The 22,012-nt window shown below is 42.1% G+C and overlaps 1 protein-coding gene across 7 annotated transcripts in view; it reads right to left on the reverse strand.

Annotated features, from left to right (window-relative positions):
• The window catches only part of wdfy3 (WD repeat and FYVE domain containing 3), a 161,496-nt gene that overhangs the window by 40,822 nt on the left and 98,662 nt on the right, over nt 1–22,012 (reverse strand). For 4 of the 7 annotated variants that reach the window (XM_036144345.1, XM_036144346.1, XM_036144341.1 and 1 more), the window contains 15 exons: nt 18,619–18,815; nt 17,172–17,306; nt 15,734–15,913; nt 14,452–14,685; nt 14,266–14,365; nt 12,710–12,870; nt 12,207–12,436; nt 10,343–10,452; nt 8,942–9,124; nt 7,416–7,573; nt 7,251–7,328; nt 5,364–5,594; nt 2,900–2,941; nt 1,189–1,357; nt 915–1,078 (listed from right to left, as the gene is read on the reverse strand). In XM_036144345.1, the coding sequence (XP_036000238.1) occupies nt 915–1,078; nt 1,189–1,357; nt 2,900–2,941; nt 5,364–5,594; nt 7,251–7,328; nt 7,416–7,573; nt 8,942–9,124; nt 10,343–10,452; nt 12,207–12,436; nt 12,710–12,870; nt 14,266–14,365; nt 14,452–14,685; nt 15,734–15,913; nt 17,172–17,306; nt 18,619–18,815 (2,372 nt within the window). The remainder of the gene's footprint in view (nt 1–914; nt 1,079–1,188; nt 1,358–2,899; nt 2,942–5,363; nt 5,595–7,250; nt 7,329–7,415; nt 7,574–8,941; nt 9,125–10,342; nt 10,453–12,206; nt 12,437–12,709; nt 12,871–14,265; nt 14,366–14,451; nt 14,686–15,733; nt 15,914–17,171; nt 17,307–18,618; nt 18,816–22,012) is intronic. The other 3 variants (XM_036144344.1, XM_036144343.1, XM_036144342.1) reach the window with 2 other exon arrangements.

Raw genomic sequence — 22,012 nt, forward strand, 5'->3', positions numbered from 1 at the left:
TTAGCATGAAGCCGCTCCGCTCAATGGATATTAGGAGCATTACGGTACACTGTGTCACTACCTGATAGGACCCCTGAGCTGTCTACCAGACTGCCTGACTGTAATGTCCAAACTAGAAGTGCATTCATGCACTGCAAAAAGGAAACTAAAAGTAAGTAAACTTTTCTTGAAGTCAGTGAATTTTTCCTTGGTTTGAGAAAATAAATAACACTACCTGCCAATGGAATGAGATTATTGCACTTAAACTAAGAACGATTCATCTCTATCATCTTATTTCAAGTACAGTATATCTAATTATCTTATTTTAGGGGTAAAAATACTCATTCCATTGGCAGATCATCTTATTTATTTGTTCAAATCAAGGAAAAATACACTAATTTCAAGAAGATTTTATTTACTTTTAATTCCCCTTTTGCAGTGTGTAAGGCAGCCCACGCCCAGAGTATACGCTAGCAACAATAAACCTATTAAGTAAATTAAATATAAAAGTTACGTTTATTTTGGCCTTATGTTAGAAACAGGGCAGTGTAGTCCAGCTACTCTGTCCTCCTGACAGAGACGTATAGAGAGCTGTGGATGTGGAGGAGAGTATAATTTTCTTGAAATTAGTATATTTTTCCTTGGTTTGAGCAGTTAAATAATTTGCGAATGTAATGAGTATGTTTACCCCTAAAATAAGATAATTAGATATCCCGCACTTGAAATAAGATGACGGAGATTAATTGTTCTTAATTTAAGAGCAAATAGTCTTATTTACCTGCTCAAATCAAGGAACAACAGTCAGTTCAGGAAAACTGTAGTTCCCTTTCTGCAGTGCAGAGTGATATTACACATTTAGAAAGAATATTTAATGCGCCCTATGGTCTGAAAAACAGGGTAAACGACTTTAGATATTTCTGCGCTCCTCCTCACACCTTCTCTCCCTCCTCCAGGAGGCGCAGCAGGGACGTGTTGTCGGTCCTTTGCTCCTCCTCAGGACCTCCGGACTCCAGCAGCTGGTCCTGAAGCTGCTCCTGACTGTCCTCGTCTGCACCGTCTGCTGTGGACCGGGACCTCTTCAGAGGAGCCTTCACCAGACCTGGGGAGCAGAGGACCAACGCAGGTTAGAGGCGTCTTCTAACGCTGGACAGGTTCCAGTGGACGAGCAATGCTGACAACACCAGGGAGGAACATCTGCTCCATCAGTACCTTTGACTCTAGCGATGGTGTCCTCGCCGTGCTCCGGCTCGTGCTGCGTGGTCTCGCCCTCCGTGCTGTGCTCCACAGAGTGCTGGTACATCCCCGGGTTTCCAGACAGCAGGCGCATGTAGTACTCCTTGCTGTCGTAGCTGATGGCTCGCCGGTACCGCAGAGGCTTCTGGAGGCGGACAGGACGCAGGGGAGAATAAAGGCTTTTATAAAAAACCCGTGAAATGTTTTTTGGTTTTAACGATTCATGATCGTATTCAGGAGGTACGGTGGCTGAGAGGTGCAAAGGCAGTACGAGTACATGAACGCGCTGCAAACACAAAAAGTTCTGCAAACACAAAACAGAGGCAATGGAAAAATGCAGCAAAAAGGAGAAACGCTGTAATCACAGAAATTAGACACATGAAGTGCAAACACAGATGATGCTGACACACAAAATACATGCAAAGGCGAAATACTGCAAGTAGCAAAAACTGCTGCAAGTTAAGAAAAGCTACAAAGTCGCTCCACATTACGGAAGTCCTCCAGACCACTAGGGGGAGTCAACCATCAACCCAGTCATATGCGACCAGAACGGTGGCCCAAAGGAAACTTGGATAGAAGAAAAGGTACGTTTTCCTTTGTGTCTTTTTAAACCATTAACCTTTTTACAATATTATAGAACAGCAACATGTATATTATATATTATATATATATATATATATATATATATATATATATATATATATATATATATATATATATATATATATAATTTATAGTAGTTTCCATTTCTGATGTGTCAATCACTGCGGTAGAACGTTGTCGACTCCCCCTAGTGGTCTGGAGCACTTCCGTAATGCGGAGCTACTTACTTACTAATTTTTTTATTTATTTTTTGCAGCATCTAGTGACTCACTTTTTATTGACAGTAGACTGACAGGAAAGGGGTGGAAAGAAGGGGAGAGACATGCGGCAAAGGACCGCAGGTGGACTAAAGGCCACCAAACATGGTCGCGCTACCCGCTACACCACCGGCGCACCCTTTTGTAGCTTTTCTATCTTCCAGTTGATTTTTGCTACTTGCAGCATTTTGCCTTTGCATGAATTTTGTGCATCAGCATCATCTGTGTTTGCAGCATGTTTCCACTTTGTGTGTCTATTTTCTGTGAATGCAGCGTTTCTCCTTTATGCTGCATTTTTCCATTGCGTGTATTTTGTGTGTCAGCCTCTTCTTTGTTTGCACCTCTCGGCCACCGTAAGAATGAGTTTAAAAGTGAAAACATCTGGTGGATGCAGCAGTTAGTAACGTTTAAACTTGTTCCACAGCAAATGTACTCAGCTTACATTGACCCTAAAGCTGTGTCATTAGAAGGAACTGCCGTTCCAGACAGGGTTAGTGCTGGTGTTAAATATAATACAGGAAGAAGAAAGTACACAGTAACAGCAAAATCCTGTCAAAACACTCAAGAAAAAGTTAAGTACACCCCATTATTCAACAACTTGTACAACATTTAGTATAAATAGTTTGTGTTTTGTATCAATTTATCGGTCTCTCAAATGGCACCATGTCTTTTAAATGTTGACCCACATCTTATTCATCTGGATGAGGGCTGGCCTTTGACGTTGATTCAGCCATTTTTTTCTACAGTTGCAGGTTTAAAACATGCAGTCACACCAGGCAAAACAAAGAGCTGGTTAATCATCATCCACAGGGACGACAGGAGGGTACCTGAGCCAAGGGGACTAGGGGCACCAGAGGTGGGGGGGAAGGCTGGAAAAGGTACAGAGAGGAAGGTTGAAAACAAAACTATGTGATGCATTTTTTTATTTTTATTTCTATCTATATGTCAAAAAGGTCCCACAAAAAATGTATATAACGCGAAAAATGATCATTAGAAAAACCCTTTTTAGTAGGGCTGGACGCTATAGAGAAAAAGCATATTGGTAAAATAGAAATCATATTGATCGATATCGATTATCAACAAATTCAAATCATATATTTTAAGTGCAGCCCTGGCCGTTTTTTTAACCTAGTTTTAGATACAAAACACACAAATACTGAATTCTAACTCAACCCTTTGTTCAACAAACGTTTTACCAAAACCGCAAGTTTAAAAAAAAAAGAAAGCGCAGAAAGCGTAAAGAAAGCGATATAAAAGCTTTTTTTCTATCATCGATATACGTCTAGTGATCAATAGATATTGAATTATTGAATTATCGTCCAGCCCTACTTTTTAGTATTTAAAAACTAAAAATTAAAGCTGTTATTCTTCAGGACTGCAATTAAGGAACCTGCAGCAGCTGGTGGCTGACGTGTGCTGCAGTTTAAACTGTTTAAAAAAGCCGAATCCTCCCCTGCTGATAGCGCGTTGTTAACATCAAAATGTTTTCTCAGGACTCTGACGAAGATAATTTACTTAAGGCTGAGTTTATTTCCCAGGTTCGGTTCATTAAGAGTTTAATGGGACACTGAGGAGGGGAACATCTGTGGCGATGATGGCGGTAAGAGAAGCCAAGGGAGCTGTAACCAGCGAGCCGTAAAACCAGGAAGGAAAGACTTCTATGTGCAGGAATACCCAAAGAGCACGGCTGAATTATGTTTAAAGGACCAGAACTAAACCGGTAAATGACCATCAGAAGGGACTTCATGTGTGGTTTCATTAGATCTAGAGGAAATCTTTGGTTTGGGGAATCTTTGGCTCGTTTAGGGTTAATCTTTAAACCATTTAGCCTCCAGATACCAGCTTCTATCCCTGAGTGGCTGGATGGGCAGGGGGGGTTATGTTGTTCAATAAAACGACATAAATGCCCCATAAAAATTAAATAAAAGTGATTATTGACCCTCTGTGATGCTGAGAAACTAAGCTTTAATTATCTCTGTGCTGATAATTCCAGAGAATTGTTTAGCTTATTTCTGCAGACTTTCGTGTGACAGAAATGATCTACCAGCTCCTTTTCAAGCTAAAATGTGTGCTGCAGGAAGCAGGTTAAACTGTGTAAAATACCTTCTGATTCATCTTTAATAAAAGCTATTCCCCTTTTCAAAGGAGGTTTTTGTGTCTGAACACCAACAGTTTTGAAGGCTAGCCTGCCGCTGCTTTGCTGCGCTGTAGTTTGAATTATTTAACAAATTCATCCTGTTTTTCACTCAATTCCCAGTGCCTCTAGTCACCAGGAAATGACATTTTTCAGCTAACAGTAATGACTCAGTTTATCCATTTCTTTCACTGCAAAAAGGGAACTAAAAGTAAGTGTATTTGTCCTTGATTTGAGCAGCTAAATAAGATGATCTGCAAATGGAATGAGTATTTTTACCCCTAAAATAAGATAATTAGATATACTGCACTTGAAATAAGATGACGGAGATGAGTTGTTCCTCTTTTAAGGGCAAAAATCATATTTCATTAGCAGATCATCTTATTTACCTGCTCAAATCAAGGAGAAATACACTAATTTAAAGAAAATGTTACTTTTATTTGCCTTTTTGCAGTGTTTTGTCGCAATCTCTGTCCAACGTTGTGCTCAAATGCATTTAAATGACCCAGTTCCTGACATTTTCGGTGAATGTTTTGCTCAAAGAGGCAGTTTTCCTTTCACAAAGCATCACACCATTAAACAACTTGCTATAAAACTTATTTGGCCAACAACAACTACTTCACACAGCAAAAACTATGATATTTCCCCTTAAACCTGCCACGTGGTCATCTTTGTCGTCCACGCACTACTCTGTGCACAGGAATCCTGAAATAATCTGATTGGATGAAGAAACACACAAAAAAACACCTGATTGGCCCTGAGGAGAATATTCTAGTAACCAATGGGAGACCAGCATGAAGTCACATGGCAGCTAAAAGTGTTAGGATGTACAAACCTATCTGTCCGGCGCTCTATCTGCATTGAAACATTAAAATTAAGAGGCTTGTACAAAAAAAACTCGGGAATCGTGAAGAATCAAAAGTCTAAACTTTATCCCTGCATTCTTGATAGGAGAGGCGCCCTAGCGCCCCCTATTGAGAAGCCGCCACAGTGAGAATATGGAAGACGGATTCTGTCAAAATGTAAAAGTAACGCTTTTTTTCAGCTCTCACACTTCTTCTCTCTGAGAAAAAAACAAAAGCCGACTTTGAGGAGACCTGTACTGATTATGGCAGAAATGCCCCGTCAGCGGATTTTTCTCGACTTGACCCAAATACCTGAGCACAGTTGGTGTTTGTCTCGGCCTCGGGGATGTACGGGTAGTGGATGTAGAACATGTCGTTGCGGACCATCTTCTTCCTCATCCTGCAGGGCCCCTCCGTCATCTCCAGCGTGAACTTGTCCAGGTGGGAGCCGATGGGCGGGCCCCAGAGGCCCCGCTCCCGCAGCAGCTCGTACTCGATGGCGGCCCAGTCTTCGGTCACGTACTTCAGGGCGTTCTGCTGCCGCTGTGGGACACCAGAGGCGGGCGAAAAGTTTTAAAAGAGGCGCCTATGAGTTATGAGTGGAGCTGAAAAAAATGGACTTGTTCTCTGCAGAGTCCCTGCTGTTTGGTTTAGGGCTGAACGGTTTTGGAAAATAATCTAATTGCGATTTTTTTATCTTAATATTGCGATTTAATGCGATTTTTTTTCTTCAGTTTAATTTATCATGTCTTTTTAAACATATACCAACAACAAATCCATCGGTTTCATCGCTGTGCAGATCAGGTGCTAAAAGAGCCGCTGTGTCTGAACTCGGAGCAGAAATGATTGCGTTCAGCGATATATTTCAACCTGTGACGGCTGCATTTACAGCCACACAGATGTGGTAACAAATATCCTTTATGATATTTAGTTTTTTTTACATATAGGGTTTGATTTACAGAGCCATTACATTAGTTGGAATTTATTTATCACCATTACACTGCATTTCAAAATTAGTGTGCACATGTTGGTTTAGCCTCTTTTGTTATGACTCTGTTTAACTTATACTCTGATTTGGGCCACACCACATCAGTGCTATGGGGGGAAATGGAGCTTGCTTCATTTGGTTTAGTTTGGTTTGTGTATGTTTTGCTCCATGTGTTTCTTTTGTGGACTGATCACAAAATAATTGATTTAAAGTTCCTCTTGGTCTCATTAAGGCAGGTCAGTTTGTTTGAGTGAGTTCTGTTAGTTATTTTGAGTAGTTCACTGCAAAAACGGAACTTAAAATAAGTAAAATGTTCTTAAAATGAGTGTGTTTGTCCTTGATTTGAGCAGGTAAATAAGATGATTTGCCAATGGAATAAGATTTTTGCACTTAAAATAGGAACAACTCATCTCCATCATCTTATTTCAAGTGCAGTATATCTAATTATCTTATTTTAGGGGTCAAATACTCATTCCATTGGCAGATAATCTTATTTACCTGCTCAAATCAAGGACAAATACACTAACTTTAAGAACATTTTACTTATTTTTAGATCTGTTTTTGCAGTGTTTTTGTTCCTTTGACCTCTTTTCTGGATCCATTTTGTACTTGCTACATTTTATCTTTTTTGGGTTAAATAAAAGAACCGTGTTTTTTTTAAATACACCTGTGCCTGACTGTCCTTGCTGCTCGGTCCATCACACAACCATAACTGTGATTTTATTTAGACTTTTCTCTGCATTAACCACAAGCAACAAAAATGGCCTTTAGATAAAGATGTCTATAAACAAGGACGTTTTAAAACAAGAACTTTAAATGTTTTTATTAATCAGAATATTATTCAAGAGAACAGCTTTTAATTGATTTGGACATCAATCCTTGTTGAACATAAAGTGAAACCAACAAACAGGTCTATGTATTAAACTGATTGACCAGAACTTAATGCTGTGGTGAGATTTCTGAAAGTTTCTGGTAAAACAGTATGATTATATAAACTCTAAAACAAGTAATAAAATTAGATTATCTCACTGCTGCAACTGTCTTCCCGTCCATGTGGAGACAAACCCACTTTAAACATTTTACTGACACCTAAAGGTCTAATTCACTAATTGTTACAAAGCCAAAAATTTCAGAACTCTGCGATTTGGAAATTGTGTTTTTTTATTGTGATTATATTGCAAATGTTAATTGTGCATCCCTAGCTTGGTTACCTCCTGGTACTCCTTATACTGCATGGCCACCAGGTCCCGGACGACGGCGATGTGCGTGAACATCCACTGGAACGTCTCCTGTGGGTCAGAAAGGCAGAAGGAGCTCTGAGCACAGCTGCTCCGGCCGTAAACAAATCTTTTTTAGCTTTTTTTTTAAAAACGTACCAGAGCAGACGGACTGTTTTTGTTCAGGCTGTTCTCCTTCTTGTTGCGACGCACACCCGTCAGCTTGGACAGGCCGAAGCCGCTGCTGACTCTGGACAGTTTGGACTGGGCGGCCGGCGCCGCCGCTTCACCGCGACTGATGCACTTTTTCTCGTGGGCTGATTCCCCGGAGAAGAAGAAGAAGAAGAGAAGTCCAGGTTAGAGCCTGAGATCAAACAGTACGTCTTTCACGATTAACGGGGTTCAGTTTGTAGCTGAATAGAAGCAGCAGCTGGTTGAAGCGCTTTAAACCAGCCGGATGTGACGGATGCTCGCATCATGATTGGTGGATGGGTGGGTGGGGGGGGGGGAACAGGAAGTGCTTCACTGAGCTGTCGGTGATTTCTACCTGAAACCTTTTTCCTCTCAGCTTCCAGTCACTAAAGACAATACACTCAGAGTCATCAGTCTGCCACATCCATCCATTTATCCATCTATCCATCCATCCATCCATCCTTTTATCCATCTGTCCATCCATCCATCCATTTAATCATTTGTCCATCCATCCACCCTTTTATCCATCCATCCATCCTTCCTTTTATCCATACATACAAACATCCATCCATCCATCCATCCTTCCTTTTATCCATCCATCCATCCTTCCTTTTATCCATACATACAAACATCCATCCATCCATCCTTCGTTTTATCCATCCATCCATCCATCCTTTTATCCATCTGTCCATCCATCCATCCATTTATCCATCCATCCATCCATCCATCCTTTTATCCATACATACAAACATCTGTCCATCCATCCATCCATCCATCCGTCCATACATCCATCCATTATTTAATACATCCATCCATCCATCCATACATCCATCTGTCCATCCTTTTATCCATCCATCCTTTTATCCATCCCTCCATCCATCCCACCATAAAGTGCAGCAGTTAGGAAATCTCTGGTCAGAGGAAGTTGTCCTGACATCTTCCACCGTTCTGCAGCTGCTTCCCTGCTGCAGGAAGCTGGATTTGGACTTTAGTTGTTTTTTTTCCTCTCTCTATAACTAATGATGTTTACTTTCAGACTGATGTCGTTTCAGATGAGTAATTCAGTTAATTCCAGGCTGAGCTAAAAAAAAAAACGTACTGCTGTTGAAAAATGAACACCTTGACATAAAGTTCAGAGTTAGTTAGTCCGCTTTTCTTTCTCCACTGCAGCTGCGTGAAAAACCTTAATGTTCCCAATTAGCAGAGTTTAGTGATAGCTGGGAGTCCCTCTCTGTCTTTTTTGTTGTTGTTACGTTTTAAAGTTGCGCTACAGTTTATATTAAAGACCCATGAATCGTTAAGTAAGCCGCAGAGTTGCTGGGTTTACATTACTACTGAAAAAACACACTTTGCAACCTCACACTATCTGCGTTTAAAGCGTAGCCACACTGAACTGTTAGCTACACCCCCTTTAAATCAATTTGAAACAACAGAGAACATTTCCAGCGCGGTCGGGTTAAACCATGTTCCTGTGTGCCGGGTTTTCTGCTCACCCAGGTGGTTCTGCCAGCTCTTCAGAGCGGGTTCCTCCAGAGCAGGCCGGGCCGTGCTGATGTCCACGTGGCCTCGGTCGTTGCAGGGCAGAGACACTTTGAAGATGTCCTCCAGCATCTGCCGCTTGCTGTGCATCAGCTCCGTCCACACGCGGTTCACGGCCTTCAGCAGCAGCTGCCGTCCTGCAGAGAGGAAACGCTAACATTTAACAGGCGAAGCTAGACTGCTTCTCTGGCGTGAGAGAAAGGTGAGGATGTTATCAAGCTCCATCATATATCAGAGCTCTGATTACCCCGTATGTTCCTAACAGAGCACTTCGCTCTCAGACTGCAGGTCTGCTGGTGGTTCCTAGAGTCTCTAAAAGTAGAATGGGAGGCAGATCCTTTAGCTATCAGGCTCCTCTCCTGTGGAACCAACTCCCAGTTTTGGTCCGTGAGGCAGACACCCTGTCTACTTTTAAGACTAATCTTAAAACTTTCCTTTGTGACAAAGCTTCTAGTCAGAGTGGCTCATGTTACCCTGAGCTACCTCTATAGTTATGCTGCTATAGGCTTAGGCTGCTGGAGGACATCAGGGTCTATTTCTCTCTCTCTGCTGAGTTCTCCTACTGCTCTCCAATCTGCATTGTTTGTTGTTATTTCAGCTTTTAACTTTTGCTCTCTCTCTCTTTTTCTTCATAGAAGGTACACCTGGTCTGGCGTTCTGTTAGCTGTGACATCATCAGGGGAGGCAGATCATCCACTATTACCATCTAACATAGAAAGTACTCCTGGGTCAATGTGAGCTTCTGTGCTTTCTGTGTCTCTGCTCTGTCTTCTCTAACATAGAAAGTACTCCTGGGTCAATGTGAGCTTCTGAGCTTTCTGTGTCTCTGCTCTGTCTTCTCTAAGCCCCAGTGGGTGGAGGCAGATGAGCGTTCACACTGAGCCTGGTTCTGGTTCTACTGGAGGTTCTCCTCCGTGTTAAAGGGGAGTTTTCCTCTCCACTGTCGCTTCATGCATGCTCAGTATGAGGGATTGCTGCAAAGCCATCAACAATGCAGACGACTGTCCACTGTGGCTCTACGCTCTTTCAGGAGGAGTGAATGCTGCTTGGAGAGACTTGATGCAACCTGCTGGGTTTCCTTAGAGAGGAAACTTTCTCACCAACCTGGAGGATCTGATGGAGTCTGACTTTGGAAAGAGCCTTGAGATGATGTGTCGTGAATTGGTGCTATATGAATAAAATTTAATTGAATTGAGGACAGTTTTGAATCAGTGACCTGGTTCCTGTGTTCTTTATTGTGTCTGCTTGCATCTTTTTTTTTAATTAAACCTGGCTGAGGGAAACATCTCTACATGTCCTCCATGGACTTGAGCGCTTCAGAGCAGAAGACAAATAAGAAAAGGATTGTGCCTCACCCTCGCTGACGTCCTGGCTGTGTGCCGAGTCGGTTTCATTCTCCGCGGTCATCATGACGTGCCAGGTAGTCATCCGGGCCTCCGCCTCCAGCCCGAAGCCCTCCACGCTGCTGTGGACGGACAAACAACAACGTTACTGGAGCAACATGCTCTGCAGATCCGTGTTGGGCTGTCCTGCCGTAGAGACGGACGGTCCCTGCGGTTCCAGGACATGTCCCACTGAGCTGCCCACACCGAGGGGACGTTTATCTTCACCAAACCTGCTTTTATGTTTAGAAAATATCATGTATTTCTGTCACAGAGGCTCACATAGAACTGAAAAACAAAGGAGTCTAAGATTATGTCTTAAATTGCCAAATATTCCTCCGCAGTAGATCTCAGAAAAAAAGGAAAACGTCTCTGAAATGTCAAACACCTTAAATTATCAAGTTTTAAAACACAAATATTTCAGTTTTTATTTCTGAAACCTTTTTGAGGAAGCTTAGGTTAGGGTTGGACGATATAGAAAAAACAACAACTTATCGATAAAATAGAAATCATATTGATCGATACTGATAATGATCAACAAATTCATAACATTTATTTTAAGTGCAGCCCTGACTATTTTATGCTGTTGCTTAGCAACTTATTTTTAGATACAGACACAAACACTGAATTCAAACTCAAACTTTTATTCAACCAACTTTTTACCAAAACTTTTAAACTTTTAAAGTTTTTAAAAAGAAAGTGTGCTCTCTGAACTCTTTAAAGGGGCGGAGCTGTCTGGGTTTGAGTTTGTGATTGGTTGGGAGGAAGTAATGACTGTAATATTAACTTACATTATATATTGCATTCTAGACAATAATGTATATATATCATATACATTTTAGGCTAGAATGCAAAAGGAAGGAAAACTTCATTCTATTGAACTTTTGATTTACCCTTTTTTTTACGGCACTTGAAATAAGATGATGGAGATGAGTTGTTTGTATGTGAAGAGGAAAACTCTTATTCCATTGGCAGATAATCTTATTTATCTGCTCAAACCAAGGACAAATACACCAATTTCAACATGTCACTTACTTATAGTTCATTTTTGCAGTGCGGGACTTCTCCACAGCCGCCCCTCCCTGACCAGCCGACAGCTCCGCAGACACTTTCTGCTTTTTAAAAAATAGCCTTAAAAACTTTCCTTTCTATTTAAGCATTTCCCACTGATCCATTATTGGTTGCTGTATATTTATTTTGTACATTTAGTAATTTTTTTTTGTTTCTGGTGTACATTTCAAGCTGACTTAAAGCTCGTTGTTAATATTAGCTGCTTTGACTTGTGTGACATTTGTTATCCTTGTGTCATTTTTATCATGTAGAAGGAGGAAGAATCAACCCAAAAAAATAAATAAAATAAAAATTGGCAGCACACATGAGCTAAACTGATGCCAAAATAATCGGCATTGGCCTTAAAGAAAAACGTAGCGGTTCAGTTCTACGTTGCAGAGATAAACAACAAGGTTTACAAACAAAATGTATTATTATTATTATTATTATTATTATTATTATTATTATTATTATTATTATTATTATTATATGTGTGAGCCAGGGGTGTCCAAAGTGCAGCTCAGGGGGCATTTTTGGGTGGCCCTCAACTTCAATAAAGCCTATAAGCTGCCAGCAAATAAAGCCTATGCAGATGGACACTTTTTGTATTTTCTTAGAATTAGATTTTTACTAACAAATTGATATCTTCTTAAATAAAAGAATATTACATTACAAAACATTACACATTAGAGCAGGTTGTATATTCATTATATATTAAAAAAACTGCAGTTTTTCCCCCTGAACACCAGTAAACAAAGAAAAAACTGCGGGTTGTTGCCGTCCCTACCTCCCGCTGTGCAGGCAGATGAAGCAGTGAGCCAGGCAGGCCACAAAGTCCTGGTCGTGGTTGCCCGGGCCCAGCACCAGGTTGCGGTTGACCGTCAGGACCCGCAGGGCGTCCAGCAGGGCCACCTGCTGAGCCACCGTCTTGTGGGGTCTGCAGAGCTGGTAGAGCACCGTGCGGTTCAGGCAGTGGTAGATGGTGTCGAGGGAAAGACCCTGGGACCGCCGCTTGGACTGAAAGCAGAGGAGAAATTCAGTTATTCCCTTCAGGCAGGAGACAATAAAACCCCGAAGGTTTCCGGCCAACAATATGGAGCAAAACCTACTTTTTTTTTCTGAATTTATTTGTGCAATCTAGAAAAAACTCAGATTTACACCTGAACGGTCGTTCATAAGACGGTTTTTACTTTATTAGATGGGATAAACAGACGTGAAACAGAACAAATAAAATGCTGTTGGAACATTTTACGTGATTAAACAGCGTAAAAAGGCAGATTGTGGACGTACCTGTCCAATGAGCTGCACGATGAAGTCCACCACCAGCTTGGAGTCCTTGTTGAACATGCCCTGCCACAGCTTGTCCACCACTCTCTGGGTGAAGTAGAAGACGTTGTTGACCAGGATCTGGTAACTGCCTCCGGTGCTGAGAGGCAGAGAGGCGTCTTCACCTGGATGGAGACCCCAGAGAGAGCAGGAGTTACGCATTATGACTGGAGAACCAAGACCGCACACGTTACACAGCAAAAAGGGAACTAAAGATGAGTAAAAATGTCTTGGAATTAGTGTATTTGACTTTGATTTGAGCAGATAAATAAGATTATTTGCCAATGGAATGAGTATTTTGACTCCTATAACAAGATAAGTAGACATCCTGCACTTGGAATAAGATGATTGGCATGAGTTGTTCCTACTTTAAGTGTAAAAAATCTTATTCCATTGGCAGATCATCTTGTTTATCTGATCAAATCAAGGACAGATACACTAATTTCAAGAAAATCTTACTTACTTTTAGTTCCCTTTTTGCAGTGTACCTTCTGATATTCCTGTGAGCTGTGACTCTAACAACTGTTTTTCAGTGGGTTAATAATTATAATTAAAATAAAAAAAAAAAACACTAAAATAGATGTATAATTTTCTCCATTGTGACGCCCTCCTCCTGTCTATCGCACCGTGCATCAAGCGCTAGACCTCGCGCTGTCGTTGCTCTTTACGCACAGCCAGACCCAGGAACCTGAGTTTTCTGAACACTCCAATGCACTGCAAAAAGGGAACTAAAAGTATGTAAAATCTTCTTGAAATTAGTGTATTTTTCCTTCATTTGAGCAGGTAAATAAGACTATTTGCCAATGGGATAAGATTTTTGAACTTAAAATAGGAACAATTCATTTCCATTCATCTTATTTCAAATGCAGCATATCTAATTATATTATTTTAGGGATAAAAATACTAATTTCATTGGCAAATAGTCCTAACGCAAATAAAAATGCACACTTAAAACAAACAAGAAAAACTGCCTATTCACGTATCGAATCCCACCCTTTTCTGTCCAAATCACAGAGAAACCTATTCGGACCGGATTAGTTTTATCACAGGAATTCAGCAAAATATAGTAGGTAATATTATATATAAAGATATTTACTTTACAAGTTATTGACATGACGCATTCGCACAGGATTAAAAACACAAACTAATCCTGTGTGAACAGAGCTTAAGGCTCCATAAAGAGCTGCTGATCGCTGCTGATCGCTGCTGATCGCTGCTGATCGCTGCTGATCGCTGCTGATCGCTGCTGATCGCTGCTGATCGCTGCTGATCGCTGCTGATCGCTGCTGATCGCTGCTGATCGCTGCTGATCGCTGCTGATCGCTGCTGATCGCTGCATTATTTCCCTCTGATGGCTCTTGCTGATCAAACTGTGTTTCTATAATTAATAAATAAAATAAATCAACAGAACATGTCCCCCCACCACTCTAAATTTTAGGTGAATCATCCTGAGATTCATGGTTTAGAACCATCTGCTAGCCACGGCTGGACTTTATGGGCCTTTTAGCCTCTGCTCTGACCTAAAAGGACGTCTGCAGCCAGAAGATGCTCCATGACGCCGTCCAGGATGCAGGACTGAAACTCCTTCTGCTGAGTTCTGGTGGAGCGATCTGGGGAGGCCTGAAGTTCACAGAAAGAAAACATAACAGCTCAGAAATGATCAGACGACCCAACCTTTTAACCGGAGATGGTTTCTGGGCCCGTACCTCCAGCAGCATGTCGATGATGGGCGTCTGCTTGCTGGCGGGGGTCATGCACATGTTGTCCATGATCAGGACCCTCATGAAGTCGAAGACGTATTTTTTGGCCGGGTGGTTGGTCAGCGAGGTCTTGGAGCCCACGTTGCAGTATTCAGACTGGCTGCGGTTCATTCCAGTGTCCCCGGCAAAGGCCTTGAACTCCTCGGTGGGAGAACCGGCTTCGTCGTCCAAGTCACTCACCTCAGAACGATGAAGGAACAACACTTTAAGCCGGGCGTACGCTGCACCATATTATCAATCGTTTTACTCAGATACAGCTCAAACTGTACGATGAAACCTCGGGGTTTAAAACTTCCCAGTTCTCCATCTCTGTTCTTACTGTGCGACCCGACGTTCTGATGTGATCTGACTGCTCACGCTGTACGTCTAAAACGTCGGATTCAGCCCCGTAGAGAGATGGCGCTACTCGGACTCGTCTACCCGGAAGCCAAATGTAAACAGTAGAAGAAGAAAAAGGCGGAAGTGTCGATGCTCTCTGTTAAATATGAGGCTTACTAGAACAAAACGTGATGCTTTGGTAATTCTACAAGTTGCTCCTCCGTAGTCTGACTTCATGTCACACGTAACGCCGCCATGCGTCTCTCCGCTCCTACGTTTTCATTTGACAAGAAGAAGAAGAATTTCCTTGTCTGCACATGCTCAGTGCGCGAGGTTCAGGGGAAATCGGCTCGTAGCTCTGCTTCACCAGCAGGAGGCGCTCTCCATCACCTCATGATGGCCGACTGGATGTAAGACATGTTTGATTTTCATCCGACCGTCTGATTCCTGATGGGGGGGGGGGTGGTGGTGAGAGGCTGATTGCCCCTCGTTACCGTCTGCATACGACACAACGCAGGACGCACGATCAAGCTGAAACTCGGCTCGACCCAAAAAATTCTCACACGACTGAAGAATCGGCCTGAAAAGGGCAAAAAGTCGTACGGCGTACGCCCGACTTTTGTTAGCTTCAAAGGGGCTGAGCTCAGAGAAAACAACCGTTGTTCATCCAGTTCTCCGATGGTAACATCCAGACAGAGATGTTACGGTTCATTTTCAAAGGGCAAGCTTTACAATACCCCAATTCCTTTTTTAATACTTAAAAAAAAACACAGAAAGATCTTGAAACTGCTGGTTTAAACACATCTTTTGATCTTCTGGATGGATAACACCTCCAGCACAGAATCTCAAGCTTCCAGCAGGAGAAAGCTGACCAACTCTGGGTTTGTTACGTCCCGTTTCTCTGACTCACCATCTCTGAGTACGGCCTGATGTTGAAGGGGAAGACGGCGGCTGCCAGGGCGCAGAGGAACTCCGGGCTGTGCCACATGGGCGCCAGGTCCGGCACGTTGTGGTAAAGGTACCTGAAGAACTGCATGAGGGTAACCGGGTACTCCCGCAGCCAGGAGCCTTCCTCCTCAGACTGCCACGGCTGCCAGGAAAACGGAAAACACGACATTAAACATCCAGTCAAACCGCAGCACTTCTTTCACTTTAATTGACTCGTTGGTGCCAAAAAGCAGCTCAACACACCGAAAAGCAAGGAATAAAGAGCGCAGAGATATTCTAGTTGGATTATTAGATCTTTTTAAGTGGTTATTAAATAGGATTGAACAGGAGAAAATCCCTGAGAGTCAGATGTTTTCCAGGATGAGAGGGAAAAATAAAATCTGCTGTTTGGAAAAGCAGATTTTCATAAAAAGGGCGCTGGTGCCCGTCTCCAGAGGTCGCTGGGCGAGAGGCGGGGTGCACCCCGGCCAGGGTGCGCACCATTGCTTCTGTACAATATCTGGTTATTTTCTCTATATGTCATTTCTATAGACAATAATCTGGTTTAATTTTAAATTTTTCATACATTAGTCTTGTATAATAGGTGTTTTAAATAATTAAATTTTTTTACAGGTATTTTATAGATTTTCTTATATTCTTATATGTTTCATTCATGACTGTAGGGCTGGATGATACAGAAAAAAAGCACATCGATAAAATAGAAATTATATTGATTGATAATTACATTAAAAGCTTCACATCAAAACATTTAATAATGTCAGTCAACTCTGTGGTCACATTCACTGAACACCAACGTTCAGACTGGATTCCCAGAGACATTCCAGGCTTTTACCTCTGGGAATCAAACATTTTTGCGAGTTTTCTTTCAATAGATCTTGGACCTTTCTTCGTTGTTTCACTGGGAGATGCTAATAGCCGTTAAAATATAGTAAAAAAAACACACAAAAGGCTTTCTTTACTGACAAACTGAGCAAAAACAAAACAACAAAATAGCAACAAACACGCCAGCAGGACGTGATAATCTTTCATAAAAACTTTGTATGCAACCAGAGTGAGCTACTGACGTATAAATAAATTAAAAAGTCAAATAACGTGGCTATGCACCTTTAATTTTTAACTGAAAAGCGTAGCTGATTTAAATTAAATGTTTGAATTTGATTATGTCCCCACTCTGTGAGCTACTAGAAAAAAACAACAAAGGCACAAACGAGGCACAACTTCCAGCCTTCCAGGTAACTCTCATCAAACAGGATGAAGCAACATTAGCTTCACGCTGGCTTTGAAGAAGTGACTCAGAATGAGCTTGATGATCAGGTCAGGTTTCCTCTCAGGGTTTCTTGTTTTCTGTCGCTCTGCTTTTCACATACAACTGAATGAAACCAAAGACACAAAGTCCTCACCAGGTTGAGCATGCTGCGCAGCATGGCCAGCAGCAGGAAGGCGGCCTCAGTGCAAACGCTGTGGATGGAGCCCACCACCGCGCCGCTGGAGGCCGGCATCCCGAAGATAAACGTCCAGATGGAGTCCAGGTCAAACTGAGAGTGAAAAACACACAAACTGGCTTAATTTACCTCAAACTGTCACTTTTATAATCACAACAAATAAAGATTTTCTGTTGCTTATCTGCATGAAGGCTTTGGAAGATAAAAAAATTATTTTTAATTCAGCAAACCTTTTTTATTTTTATTTTTTTGTCACGTCCTTGATGACCGAGATTCAGAACCAGCATATTTGATCAACATAGATAACTTTGACACATTAAACTGAATATTGCCGGCATAAATGTGGTAAAAACGAAGGTAAAAGAACAAACCTGGCAACCTGTGGCTCTTTACACCTTCTGCTTTGATCTTAAAAACTTAGATCAAAAATGCGTGTGGGGGGGGGAAAAATTGGTCAATGTTTCTAAATGTAAAGGTAATTTAAAATTACTAGCTTTAGAATGCAATTAGTTCTGCAATATATGCATAACATTTACAGAAAGAAAGAAACTAATGGTGTGCAGAATATTTTACTACAGCTAAACGTAGTAAAATATTTCCTACACTGCAAAAACAGAACTAAAAATAAGTTAGATTGCCTTGAACTTAGTGTATTTGTTCTTGATTTGAATGGGTAAATAAGATGATCTGCCAATGGAATGAGTATTTTGACCCCTAAAATAAGATAATTAGATATACTGCACTTGAAAAAAGATGATTGAGATGAGTTGTTCCTATTTTAAGTGCATAAATCTTATTCCATTGGCAAATCATCTCATTTGCATGCTCAAATCAAGGACAAATACACTAATTTTAAGAAAATTCCACTAATTTTTAGTTTCGTTTTTGCAGTGTCTTTTTGACAATGGTTTGCAAACTATTTGCTTTTTCTTCATTTTTTTGATGCCATTTTCTATGAAAATCAAATGTCCAACTTAAGAAAATGCATTAAACCTAAGCATAAAAATACTGTTGGTTAAATAATAAAAACTATTGTATCTTTAATTAAAAAAACAAGCTCTTGTTTCAAAGAGATGTGTAACTTCTGTGGCTCTAAACAAATTTTGTTTAGCTGGACGGAGGACAAAAATGGCTCTGCGGGTTGTAAAGGCTGCTGACGCCTGATCTAAGGAAAGTGCACACATGAAAAATAACAGTGGGTAAAGTATTAAACCTTGGGGAACCCCACAGGTTGAAGAAGCCGTCACAGAAAAGTAGTCAGCAGCTTCTACAGCGAAAACCTTTCCTTTAAATCTGCTCAGTGCAGAGCTGATTTGTGCAGGAATCCAATGGATGATTAGATTCTCGTTTTAATTATTTAAGGAGCTTATTGTGAGGGGAGAGTAAAAAAAAAGGGTATACTAACATGTACCTGCAGGCTGTCTGGCAGCTCGGTCACAGGCTGCTGCAGGAAGAGCGCCATAAGCAGGAAGTAGAGCTCAGGAACATTCGTGTGTTTGGGCAGCAGAGTCTGCAGAACAGGGAACCCTGGGAAATGGCAGGCGTCCTTGTTGATCTCGCGCAGCGTGGAACGTCCGCCGGCGCTGCGGCCCACGTTGAAGCCTGGAGCGGACGTTAGAGCAAAAGGAGGAATGAATAACGTCGGGTTACCCGCCGTGTGGCTGACGCACCTACAGGCAGCTCTAAACTCGACTGCTGCACCTGGTTTGGGGTTCAGAGGAGCTAAAATATTTACCGGGCCGTTGCAATATTTGTCTCGGCCGGAACTCCAAATCAGAACGAAGCTAAGGGTTTCCTCACAGCACACACTCTGAATAACCGGGAGGGCTTAAAAGCAGAACTAATGGTTCTCAACCTGCGGGTTACGGAGTTCATCCACTGCAAAAACTGAACTAAAATAAGTAAAATGTTCTTAGAACTTGTGTTTTTCTCCTTGATTTGAGCAGGTAAATAAGATTATCTGCCAATGGAATGAGTATTTTTACCCCTAAAATAGGAAAATTAGACATCCTGCACTTGAAATAAGATGATGGAGATGAGTTGTTCCTATTTTAAGTGCAAAAATCTTATTCCATTGGCAGATACTCTTATTTACCTGCTCAAATGAAGGACAGATACACTCATTTTATGAAGATTTTACTTATTTTTAGTTCCATTTCTGCAGTGTTTAATTAGCACTCTGAGGCAATTAAAAGTATTTTAGGTTTCTGAAACAGAGAAGGTTGAAAACCACTGAGCTCAGGAGAAGCTATGATCTCTGCAGCAGATTGGGGGTGGGGGGCTGGGGGGGGGGGAGGAAGGCGAATAACAAGAGGACGAACCCTTGGCTGTGCGGCGCACAAACTGTGCAGCTTTGTGTTTACTGAACGAAGGCCAGCTCCGACGGAAAGCAGTGGCAGAGTGAGAAGAGTCGTCTGCTGAGCCATGTTACAACAGACACGTTAAAGATGGCTGCCATGTTACAACAGACAGGTTTACGCCACACATTAAAGATGGCTGCCATGTTACAACAGACAGGTTTACGCCACACGTTAAAGATGGCTGCCATGTTACAACAGACAGGTTTACGCCACACATTAAAGATGGCTGCCATGTTACAACAGACAGGTTAAAGATGGCTGCCATGTTACAACAGACAGGTTTACGCCACACGTTAAAGATGGCTGCCATGTTACAACAGACACGTTAAAGATGGCTGCCATGTTACAACAGACACGTTAAAGATGGCTGCCATGTTACAACAGACACGTTAAAGATGGCTGCCATGTTACAACAGACAGGTTTACGCCACATGTTAAAGATGGCTGCCATGTTACAACAGACAGGTTTACGCCACACGTTAAAGATGGCTGCCATGTTACAACAGACAGGTTTACGCCACACGTTAAAGATGGCAGCCATGTTACAACAGACAGGTTTATGCCACACGTTAAAGATGGCTGCCATGTTACAACAGACAGGTTAAAGATGGCTGCCATGTTACAACAGACAGGTTTACGCCACACGTTAAAGATGGCTGCCATGTTACAACAGACAGGTTTACGCCACACGTTAAAGATGGCTGCCATGTTACAACAGACAGGTTTACGCCACACGTTAAAGATGGCAGCCATGTTACAACAGACAGGTTTACGCCACACGTTAAAGACGGCTGCCATGTTACAACAGACAGGTTTACGCCACACGTTAAAGATGGCAGCCATGTTACAACAGACAGGTTTACGCCACACGTTAAAGATGGCAGCCATGTTACAACAGACAGGTTTACGCCACATGTTAAAGATGGCTGCCATGTTACAACAGACAGGTTTACGCCACACGTTAAAGATGGCTGCCATGTTACAACAGACAGGTTTACGCCACACGTTAAAGATGGCTGCCATGTTACAACAGACAGGTTTACGCATCACGTTAAAGATTGCTGCCATGTTACAACAGACAGGTTTATGCCACACGTTAAAGATGGCTGCCATGTTACAACAGACAGGTTTACGCCACACGTTAAAGATGGCTGCCATGTTACAACAGACAGGTTTACGCCACACATTAAAGATGGCTGCCATGTTACAACAGACAGGTTTACGCCACACATTAAAGATGGCTGCCATGTTACAACAGACAGGTTTACGCCACACGTTAAAGATGGCTGCCATGTTACAACAGACAGGTTTACGCCACACATTAAAGATGGCTGCCATGTTACAACAGACAGGTTAAAGATGGCTGCCATGTTACAACAGACAGGTTTACGCCACACGTTAAAGATGGCTGCCATGTTACAACAGACACGTTAAAGATGGCTGCCATGTTACAACAGACACGTTAAAGATGGCTGCCATGTTACAACAGACAGGTTTACGCCACATGTTAAAGATGGCTGCCATGTTACAACAGACAGGTTTACGCCACACGTTAAAGATGGCTGCCATGTTACAACAGACAGGTTTACGCCACACGTTAAAGATGGCAGCCATGTTACAACAGACAGGTTTATGCCACACGTTAAAGATGGCTGCCATGTTACAACAGACAGGTTAAAGATGGCTGCCATGTTACAACAGACAGGTTAAAGATGGCTGCCATGTTACAACAGACAGGTTTACGCCACACGTTAAAGATGGCTGCCATGTTACAACAGACAGGTTTACACCACACGTTAAAGATGGCTGCCATGTTACAACAGACAGGTTTATGCCACACGTTAAAGATGGCAGGCATGTTACAACAGACAGGTTTACGCCACACGTTAAAGATGGCTGCCATGTTACAACAGACAGGTTTACGCCACACGTTAAAGATGGCTGCCATGTTACAACAGACAGGTTTACGCCACACGTTAAAGATGGCAGCCATGTTACAACAGACAGGTTTACGCCACACGTTAAAGACGGCTGCCATGTTACAACAGACAGGTTTACGCCACACGTTAAAGATGGCTGCCATGTTACAACAGACAGGTTTACGCCACACGTTAAAGATGGCAGCCATGTTACAACAGACAGGTTTACGCCACACGTTAAAGATGGCAGCCATGTTACAACAGACAGGTTTACGCCACACGTTAAAGACGGCAGCCATGTTACAACAGACAGGTTTACGCCACACGTTAAAGATGGCTGCCATGTTACAACAGACAGGTTTACGCCACACGTTAAAGATGGCTGCCATGTTACAACAGACAGGTTTACGCCACACGTTAAAGATGGCTGCCATGTTACAACAGACAGGTTTACGCATCACGTTAAAGATTGCTGCCATGTTACAACAGACAGGTTTATGCCACACGTTAAAGATGGCTG

Source organism: Fundulus heteroclitus, chromosome 12 (genome assembly GCF_011125445.2).
Source record: "Fundulus heteroclitus isolate FHET01 chromosome 12, MU-UCD_Fhet_4.1, whole genome shotgun sequence".
Taxonomy (NCBI): Eukaryota; Metazoa; Chordata; class Actinopteri; order Cyprinodontiformes; family Fundulidae; genus Fundulus; species Fundulus heteroclitus.